Source organism: Anas platyrhynchos, chromosome 1, assembly GCF_047663525.1.
Source record: "Anas platyrhynchos isolate ZD024472 breed Pekin duck chromosome 1, IASCAAS_PekinDuck_T2T, whole genome shotgun sequence".
Lineage (NCBI taxonomy): Eukaryota > Metazoa > Chordata > Aves > Anseriformes > Anatidae > Anas > Anas platyrhynchos.
In genome coordinates, this window is record NC_092587.1 from 56,961,141 (window position 1) to 56,970,742 (window position 9,602).

Genomic DNA, 9,602 nt, shown 5'->3' on the forward strand with positions numbered 1-9,602 from the left:
CATTCAGAAGGGAGTTGTGACTTTCATTTGTTGTGGTACATCAAGAAACATTTTTATGTACTTCTACATAGAATCGAGGTAGTTTTTAAGTCCTTTAAAACTTTTTTTCAATTATAAAACACATTCAGTTCTCTAAAATTCAGTAATTCTCAGCTTTTGTACTGAACACACCGTTCCTTTCATCTCTGCTGCAGCATAAGTTACATTACAACATTTTAAAATTTTATTACACGTTATAGCTCTTCCTGGGCTTTGTGCTTTTTGTCTGTTTGATGAGCAAGATATTTATTAATCCACTCTGCTCCTCTGCCCTGACAGCATAAAGGCTCAGTGCTAACTAAGAATAGGGGCCTACAGGCCAATCGATGTCCCAAGATACAGGGGACCTGTTTCTTCTTCCTTGCTCAGCCACAGATCCATTGTGTGGCTTCATGCAAAGAACTATCACCTCCTTATTTCCATTTCATTCGAACTTTTTTTTTACAGACTAATCAGATTTTTAAAATAAGGTCTCTGTAGGCAGAGGTGCCTCTTACCAGCTGTTTATATTTTTTCCTGGCTCAACCTCAGGCAGTAAAACAGACCCCCCTGAAGAACGGGGCACTTCATGGTCTTGCTCTTTGGTCCTGCAGTGCCTGTATGTGAGTTCCTCTCCCATCCCCTCTTTGTCTTTGAAGCAGATGTTTATAAATCACACTTGACCTATGCCCACTTTTTTCAATTCACAGACTACTAAATTTTGACTACACCAGGACTCCACTTCTGTAGCTTCTCAGATACGTAATGCCTTGGTGAGAAAAAGAAAACATTTCCTTTATTTGCTTCTTTCCCTCTGGCAAATCATTCTCTTTGCTTATGCATGCCTTTGGATTAGAGCAGGAAAAAAGACAACACAGTCTCCACCCTGCAAGTATCCAAATCCAAGCCAACAGTACTGCTTTGTTGCATATAAACCAATGTAGATACAGATTATTCAGTGCTACAGAGGTTGCAATTCAAAGGCAAACAAGAAAACCTCCGCTAAAGCATTACAGAAAGAGTGCACACCTTCTCTCCCACTTTCTGGGCTTTTAAGTTTTGAAGCACACCATAAATACTGCATGTACCAGAAGAGGTAAGCTCATCATTCCAATTTAAATTAAAGCAAGGAAAAAAATAAGGAAAAAACAAAACACTTGCCAAATTGACTTGAAACTACATCTTGTCCCCATTTCCCACCTTCCTTAGTAAGGGCTCAAAGTCCTAATAGAATTACCAGGAAAGCCCAGCAACGATGGAAGTCCATCAAGAATGAAGGAAGAAATTCTACACGAACAGAACAATGGAGATGTGCTTGTTTTTGTAACACCTGCACTCATTTCTCAAGGCAAGCGTTCTTATGCCTCGAAATACACAAGGAAGCCCTAAGTACATTCATCTTGATGGAAGAGCAAGTGGTATTATCACACGGGGAACAATATGAGCATGCCAGACTTACCACACTTGTTAGGCTGACGTTAAAAAAAACTTTTTTTTTTTTTTTTAAAACAAAAAAAGAACTGGCCACAAAATGAAATTAGCTCTCCCTACTCTTCTTTAAGAGATGAAAAGAAGTGATAGACACGAGAGTGAATCCATGCTTACAGCCTTAGCACAGGTGAACCAAAAGCCAAAATAAATGTCTGTGGCCTCAACAAGGATTGCGTGTCAGAGCCCGTAACATGCCCATTCTGAAGAAATATGTGGCAACAGGCTATGCTTTCCTTCTCCTGCACTGGCTTAAATCCCTCTAGTTCACTTCATCTCCTGACCCCCGTTTTTTTACCATTTTCAAATCTCAATTTAAATTCTCTCTAGATGCTCACAAGAAGTACGATAACCTCCTCTGAAAAGGCCGTGCCCAACGTTTCCCAGCCTTCGTGGATGGACATGGTGCTGGGGGTGAGGGTGTACACTTGTACTCCTCAGGGACTCAGCCTGCCTTGCTTCAAAGGCTCCTTGTTCAGCCTGTGCTGTGCCTGAACACCTGGGCTCCGGGCAGGTGGCACTCTGCAGGTAGAGGTGGGGAGCAGACACAGAAATCTGTGCTGTGAGGAGTGGACCCAGGTCCGCCCGTCCCACCGGGCACAGAGAGGTGAAATCGTGCAGCTGCATTCTCAGCTGCCCTCCTCCCTGAACGGGGAGAGGAAAAACCCTGCACAACCTCCACAGCCCACTGGTAGAAGAAAGGTTTTAAAGGAGAGATGGGCTTCACTGGCTCCATCTAACACTTAAACAAGTAAAAACAGCAGAACACTGGCTGGGAGCAGGCAGGACCAGAAGGAATTACAATACTTGGTACTGATGAAGGACACATGGTAACTTTTCTTCTCTCCAGACTGGTACTCCCCTAAGGGTTTCAGTGAAGCCAGAACAACAGCAATTAACACTAAGACACCACACAGCGTGCCCACAGGAGTGCCTGAGCTTAATATCTTTATAGGACGCTCACTAGCAGGCTTTAAAAGCTTGCAAAGGAGTTGTTGGAAGGGGAGAAACCCTGTGCCTTTGTGCCTGTGGGATCCTTCAGACCTCCCAGAAGTGTCGCAGTGTCAACAGCACTATGTACTAACAAGTTTTAGGGGGTTACTTATTAATTTATTGAGATTGTGTGTGTGACAGCATCTTGCTCCATCAGGACACTTTACCGCTTCCATCCTTCCAAAGTTCAGATCTGGTACAGTCCCCAGCCTCAGGGAATCCCTCCACATCATGAATTTAATTCCGAGAGCAAGCCCCACAAAACATTTGATATGATTTATCATCGTCCATTTTGACACCTTTAAAGCATTCAGTAGTCTGGGGAAAAGACTGTTTTGGCAATCTTTGTCCACTACAGGAGGCCTTGAATTTTACATCTATTATGCTCAAACTGGACCTGAGCAATAAATCAAGAAAACAGACATCCAAACTTGAGATTAACATTACAGGGCTGACCCAACATGGTAAACTGGAGACAGTTTTCTCAAGAAATTTGGGGAAAAGCTGTCAAACTGATTATAACCACTTCCCTTTTTTTTGTAAACATGAAGATGAAGAAGAAACCAAACACCCTAAGTACTACCAGAGGTGAGGCAGACAAAACAAATTCAAGAGGTAATAATGGAAATTGTGAAGATCCTGGAATTCTAGGCTTATGAATAATACTCTCATTTTTGGACACTTCTTTTGCTTTCCCCCTCCCCAACTCAGCATCTTGATCCAGTTTAAGAGGCCAGTCTTGCTTGCAGCCTTGGACAGACGAGCCTCCTGTTACACCCCCGGGCAAGTGATGCTGTGTCTCCTTGCAGCTGAACACCCTGGCTCCCCAGGCAATCAGCACTGATGGAAGTTTCCAGGCTACAAGCGGTGCTGTGATGCTCGTGCCCCTTAAGGCTGCACACAGCACAGATGTTCTGCCACTTCACAAGCAGGATTTGGGCCTGTCAAGGTGCAAATGACCGAGAACAAAGCTCAACCTATTTAGTCAGTTATATAAATGGGGAGAAAGTGGTTCTAAGGAAGGCTTAGGCCAAGGCACAGAGCCACCGAGGGCACACACGAGGCTGCTCCACACAGAGCGAGACCCCTCCCCAAGGTGACGGCCCACTCGAGCTACCAGAAACTTGTTCTGGAGCTGATCCCAGTGTGGACCTAAGGACAAAATGTTCGCCAACCACACCATGCTTCTGTCAAGGGCTGCATTTTGAAGACTCAACCTCTCCGCTGTGAAGAACTTCCCACTGGCTGACAGATGTTTGAGACCGCCAGGAGCTGGTGAAGCTCCTCTGAAGCAACCACACTGCGAACCAGAGGTCAACGTGCTCCAGAACAGCCAAAGTCTACACTGCTTGCACACAAATGGAACACAGACCTTCAGAAATTCATTTTTTAACTAGTATATGACAAATTAAGAAGGTATGACACCGACTTGGTCTGACTGACACCTGAGTAGTACAGTAATACACAGGGTGCCAGCTGGTTTATACCCACAGCACCCATCGTATAAGCCTACACTGACAGACACATCTTTAAGTAAGATACAGCCAGGACAAGTTACAGCTCCTATTAGTACATCACTGGAGGATAAAAACACAAGCTTGTAGTGTCCTGTAGCCATCGCAATTTGTGGCAGACACATTTACTCATCGAAGCTGACAGCCTTGCCTCATTCTGCCTTCTGAAAGGGACATCCTGCATTCCTCCAGGAGTGCAGTACCACAAACTTGCCGACAGTTTGGTCAGGTTACAGCCTAAAGCATCAGATTTGATAGCCACGTTACGACAGCACTGTCTAATGCAACTCTTACTGCCTGACCTACCTGGCTTCGACAATCAAGCCATAGTTTTGGCCTGATTGTCCAAATACAGCCCATCTGTGTTCTGAACTTCAAGCCTAGCACATGACTTCCTCGACTGTGACCCTTGTCTGAACTCTCTTCTTCTGCAATCGTTCCAGGCTCACAGCAGAAGGACTGCAAATATGATCAGTTCGAGTGCATTTGATATCACTAAACAAAAATGGGACTTGTTTATTAGTATGAGGCTCCATCAGTAAGTCTGAGCAACTGCCATTAAATCTGGTGATAACTTCAGCAGTTTGCTCTCAGCAAGAACATGGCACTACTTCACCTTTCAATTTAAAGCATTTTTATTTTAACTGAAGGATGACAGGAGAATGCTAAATGCTTTACAAACACTAATGACATTAAGCACATGCAATTAGGTAGTCATATTAACAGAAAGCAGAACAAAACAAAACAACCACAACCCCCCAAATCCTACCACCCAAACCACTCACTGTCTCTTGCCAATTTGGCTTCCGATCTCTATTCATTTCCTTCGTTCTCTAGTTAGCATCTTTCCCCAGCCTAGATACTTTCTCATTCTCAATCTAAAAAGAGGTGGAATGGGTAAGGAGGAAAGAGGGGGAAGAACACAAACACATTAAGAAAGCCAGATCAAGATCCCACTTGAGTTCTACAGATTAAGAAGGATGATGACATAGTCTTGTCACCACATTACTGATGGTCAGCTTCAAGTAAAGCCAAATGTTTAACCACTGTCTGTAGGTCTTCTGAAGTTTTAGAACTCATTTTTCAGAGGCATCTGTTCAGAGGTGCATTTTTCTTACCTACTTCTTGAAGAACTATGAGGGTGGATTCGAGAATAAAGAACCCCCAGCTTTTGATCATCATGCATGTGCACCCAAAAGCTGCCTTTAAGAAGGTGGCTCTGGTCACGCATGATTAAGGTCTTTTCTATTAAGAATAACGTGAAAACATTTGAAAGGAAAAAAATAGTTTTGTTTAGAACAGAAATGTTAAGTCTACTCACTTTCTTAAACACTCCTCGATGACCTTTGTTCAGCATTAAGGTCACAGAAAGATCAACAACTTGCCCAAAACCACGTAGAGAATTTAACCAATTGAGTAATAATTCTATCAAGGATTTTCAGAATACTGAAAGAAACTCCAATGAAGTACAGCAACAGGCTGAGAACACTGAGTAAAACATTATTCAACTGTGTGCACACCTCAGAAACATTCAGCTTACAAACGCTTCAATATGCTGACAGTTTTGTCATACTGGCTGTTGCTTAACTACAGCATTCAGTATCAATTTAAGTTTCCAAATTCTACATTAAATTAAAGTTACTTCCCATAAAAAAATGTTCTATCTCTGCATTTAGCACAGATGTTAAACCAAAACAAAACACTACATATACGAGTTTAAAAAAATAAAATCTCAAAGTCTGTGACAGCTGCTTTGTAAAGTATAAAAACCAAAACAGAAAAAGATGCTTTCAGGGAGCTTCCAGGTCTGTGAAACAAAACAATTGTGAAGACTGGGGGAAGACCTCCATGCAACATTTCTGGTTTTTGTTTTATTTTGATTTACTAGAGACAACAGCATTACATACCATTTACTTAACTTTCAGTATTACTTCTGTGCTGAACTGCACACAATAGTGCAGTCTGGCTAGGACTAAAAGTCATTTGTGCAATGAAGAATTGTAATTTTGGGATTACAGCATGCACAACACTGATGGTTTTGTAAATTCAAAGGACTGAGAGATTTATCAGCCCATTCATTTCTACCAGCAAAAGGACTTAAGACCTTAAAAAACGTTTAGATTTTGCACAAAATCATGGAGTGAATCAACGCGTGCCCTATTTGAGATGAGCTATCCTAACAGCAACGTTGCAACTCTGATTTCACGCTTTATTTCAGAAATAGAGGAGGCGTGCAACCTCATTCATTAATGAACATTTCTCAAATAAATACACAAATCTGCCCAAAATCTAGTTAGAGAAAAAAAATAATCAAGGGTCTTGTCATTCTATATTATGCCATAAAAAATAACATTAGGGAAAAAATATCAAGGTCACTCCAAGCTTTAAACGCAAGGCTGTGGGTGAATCTCAAGGGACCTCTTTGGCCCTGACACACCTGCACAGCTCTGTGCCATAGCACAGAAACTCCCCATCTCTGGAACCTCACTTGCATGGTACACATTTTGATCATTACAGCTTCCTCAGGCATAACAGTCTTCCGTGGCTTTGTGTCACTTACAGTTTCATAGCTTTCTTCTACACTGACTCCATCTTTATCTCTAACATAATTGAAGTACCTAATATAGACAAGAGATACATCTGTGCTGTTACTACCTGCTGGGAAGAGAAAAAAATGAAAATGTTTTGCAAAGTTTTTATATCAGGTCCTGAAAAAAAAAAGTAGCTTTATTTTTCTACCCCCAAACCTGTACCCAACAAAATTATTCACAGGCTTGCCTGCTACTATTTTTTATTGAGACAGGTGTTTCTGCTGCAGTATTTGTTTCTCTCTTTCAGAAAAAGAAAAGGAGAGAGGGGGCTCATCGTGTTTCTTACACTGAAGAGAAATTAAAACTGAGTACTATAATCACTATTTGCATCATCTCAAGAGGACAGCTAACATTAGGGACTACTTTTCCTTTGTTATACTTCAAAGTAGAGCATGTGTGGAGCTCGACAGCCTACTTTCCTTACCTTTCTTTTATCTTCATCTGCTGGATCAAATCTGAAAATGGCCCGATTCTGTTAAAAAAAAGAAAAAGTTTGCATTTGTTATGTGTGAACATTAGCTGTTGAATTTGTAACGCTTGCTAAACCATTATAAAAATTACGAGTTTGATTAAAAAAGCATAGCTAGTGAGACAATAACCACGTCAACTTGTGTCCTTTTCCCATTTTACCCACCCCTGAGAGCTTCAGGAAGTGCCTCCAACGAACAATTTCACAGTTTCCTCACTACTGGTGCAGAACAAGCCTTGATCTATGGGCTGTGTTCGTGATGTTTATTAACCCTCACGCATGGCACTTCACAGGGTGAAAAGCATTAGCCCTAGATTTACATCTTACAGATAACTTACAACCTCAACTCTTCCCTGAGCAAGTCTTGTTGACAAGCTTTTGATTACGCTTTAAAGTGTCCCAAACTGGAATGATCATAATATGATCTTGCCCAGGAAAACAAGAAGCGCCAATCAAACAAGCCTTACTACAAGAAGTACCATTTTTTTTTCCTTTCCAGTTTCCACACTGTGGTGTTTCCTAAACACACTATCAAGTTATTTGTTTCTATAGCACAGTTAAGCACAAGGCAGACGTGGTCTGGCAACTTGTTTCCCTTTAAGCACTTTTAATAGTAACTGAGTCCAGTTCTAGGTTCAGCATCCTGAAGTGTGTCATTAGTGAAATACTACTCAAATGACCAAGTTTATTCTGCCAGTCAATGAGCACAGCAGTAGTACAAGACAGTTACTTTAATGATATTTAATAGCTTTTGAGCTAAATGAGTAAACGTGATGAATGGCTTCTAAGAAGTAATAAGATCTAAATTTCTTTTATTTCTAATAGAAATTTTTGCAGTACTGTACAAGGGACTGAAAAACAAAGGCGACCCTCACAGCACGTTAGTGGGCCCCTTCGGGTTCCTGACAGCAGCTCCCAGTTACACAGGAAGACCTCAGTGAGCCACCCTGCCATTACAAATTCCCACCATCAGTCAGATCCTGAAGGACAGTAGGAAAATAATTCCTTTCATTTCTGTCACTGGGCTCCCAACGCCACTGCTGAACAATGTGAGTTCAGAAAGATGCCAGCCCCGGGCAGGTGAACATTGACTGCCCAGCATTTCACCAGGAGCAGGCAATCCTTGCTTTTGCATGGGAACATTTTTGGAAATAATAAAGAAATGTGGTGACAGTAAGTAGTTTAAGTACTGAAGGAACATTGGTTAGGAATAATCACTGCAAACGGGACAGGTCTGCTCTTTATCCTCTGTCAGATCAGTTTCTCTCATTAGAGCTGTTCTATAGCCACCTGCACCTTAAAACTGCACGCTATCCACCCCTTCCTTTCAATTATAGCGTATTTAGTGTGTTACTTGGAAAGACTAAAAACCAAAAGGAACAGGTGAGGACCTGGGACCTGCGGTACTCTGCCCAGCCTTTGTGGCCCACGGGGAACCCACCCGAGTCGGTAACACACGACACAAGAAGATGCAGGAAGCGTTAAGGCAGACTTCTGAAGGAGAAACACAGCCAGGGACACGTCAGACAGGATTATGAGACCCCTGTGCCACTCCAGGAGAAGCATTTAGCTATTTAGCTACACACGCAGCTCCAAACCTCAATGCACAAAGCTAGAGATGCCAGAGCAGAACGCACGCCAGCCGTCGCTCTCCATGAGAATTCAACTTCAGCCTAAAAAATTCATCTGGGTGTCACTTGGCTGAAGGCGTCTAACAGGGGGCCCCTGCCAAGAGCAGATGTGGGCGCTGGGAGGCCCCTTGGGGCAGCACAAGGCTGACCTCGGCCCTCGCAGCCCCTCAGGGAGCGCCCTGCAGCTCTCCAGCCCCCCCCACACCAAGGCTGCCTCCCTTTGCCCAGGCTTCCCCTGGAAGCCCACCTCAGGGTGACGAAGCGAGCGGCACCGCTGGATTTAACACATTTAAGGCATAAAACAGCTCCCAGCCCAACCTCGGAGACCTCAGAGCCCCCCACACCAACCCCACGTCCCCCGACCCCTCCCCTCACCCCACCCGCAGGGCACCCCCGTCCCCCCCGCACCCCACAAGATGGAGGCGGGCGCGCTGCCGGCCCCCGCTCCCCGCCCGTTACCTCCTCGTTGTACCGCGCCAGGGCCCGCTCCACCGCCTCGGCTGCCCCTCGGCCCTGCGCGGCCTCCAGCGCGGCTCCCAGCCCGGTTCCCGGCCCCTCGCCCCGCTCCATCCCGATCCCGGTCCCGGTCCCGGTCGCGGTCCCGGTCCCGGCCCCGCTGGGCGCTGACGCAGCGCTCCCCTCGCAGCCCGCCCCGCCCGCCCGCTATTGGCTGCAAGGGGCGCCCCGCGGGGGGGGGTGAGGGAGGCAGGACTACGAGTCCCAGCGTGCACAGCGGCTAGGGGTGAGGGGGGTGAGGGGCGCTGCGCCGCGCGGCATCATGGGGGGTGTAGTCCGCGCCGCGCTGCGGGGTGCGCGGGGCGGGGTGGAGAGACGAGCTGCACCCGGTGACACGGTGACACAAAGGGCAGCCTGACATAACGCCTACCAGTTAGGCTTG

General features: G+C 44.8%; 1 protein-coding gene across 2 annotated transcripts in view; it reads right to left on the reverse strand.

Annotated features, from left to right (window-relative positions):
• The window catches only part of RIC8B (RIC8 guanine nucleotide exchange factor B), a 34,446-nt gene extending 25,099 nt beyond the window's left edge, over positions 1 to 9,347 (reverse strand). Inside the window, exons 1-2 of one of the 2 annotated variants that reach the window (XM_027449800.3) lie at positions 9,164 to 9,347; positions 7,029 to 7,076 (exon numbers count right to left, since the gene is read on the reverse strand). In XM_027449800.3, the coding sequence (XP_027305601.3) occupies positions 7,029 to 7,076; positions 9,164 to 9,274 (159 nt within the window). In that variant the 5' untranslated portion in view covers positions 9,275 to 9,347. Of the gene's footprint in view, positions 1 to 7,028; positions 7,077 to 9,163 lie in introns of those variants that run through there. The other variant, XM_038186810.2, reaches the window with a different exon arrangement.
• Positions 9,348 to 9,602: the final 255 nt, after the last annotated feature.